Genomic DNA, 722 nt, shown 5'->3' on the forward strand with positions numbered 1-722 from the left:
GTTTTTTGCAGCCGTGCCCGTAGAGACCGCTCTCGGGATCGCTTGTCTACGCGCTGTTATGCGCATGCAGGGTTCGCCTCTACAGTTACTTTCAAAGGAAGTATTGTTGGCATGTGTCCGCCGATCCCGCCCGACCTCGGGCCTTTCCGCTTGCAGCCGCGAAACAATCTCAGCAACCACTAACGGTCCCACCCATCTGGGCGCTCGACTCGTCGCGATCTCCCGTCACGTCGCTGAGTGTGTAAGCATAGCTAGCCATCGGACTTGCAACGTTCTTACCGCGGCTGCGGTTCGCCTTTCCATTGGCATTGGCCGTTATCTCGCACAATCACTTTGCGTAGTCGTCGACATTGGTCTCCGCCTTTGCGTTCATGCGTAGAGCTAAGGAAATGGCGTGCCAGTGCACATTCCGGTAGTTATGCGGTTGCGCATATTCATCCTAGAGCTGCTCTATATTCCGATATCGGCGCTCGCTCCTTTGCGAATAACGGCTTTTCTGCCCTCATTTGAGGCGTCACTGCCTGGCACGTATTGTAGCAAAACTTAATCATAGAGCAGCAGGAAGTCTCCAACTCACCAGTAGCAATACCAGCTACACTAGAGATAACTAACGCGAACCACAGTACAATTGTGGCTTCACAGCGCAATTTGTCCTGAATCGCCGCGGCATTCTGTCTCTTCAATTAGACTAGCGACCATCTTACGACAAAATAAAAAATATG

At 52.1% G+C, this 722-nt stretch overlaps 1 protein-coding gene across 1 annotated transcript in view; it reads right to left on the reverse strand.

Moving 5' to 3' along the window:
• The window catches only part of LOC146170843 (uncharacterized), a 12,102-nt gene extending 11,843 nt beyond the window's left edge, over window positions 1-259 (reverse strand). Inside the window, exon 1 of the mRNA XM_084586740.1 lies at window positions 185-259. Within this exon, the coding sequence (XP_084442866.1) occupies window positions 185-259 (75 nt within the window). The remainder of the gene's footprint in view (window positions 1-184) is intronic.
• Window positions 260-722: the final 463 nt, after the last annotated feature.

This window comes from Amblyomma maculatum, unplaced genomic scaffold, assembly GCF_055883805.1.
Source record: "Amblyomma maculatum isolate TAMU_Amacu unplaced genomic scaffold, ASM5588380v1 scaffold_35, whole genome shotgun sequence".
Classification (NCBI taxonomy): Eukaryota; Metazoa; Arthropoda; class Arachnida; order Ixodida; family Ixodidae; genus Amblyomma; species Amblyomma maculatum.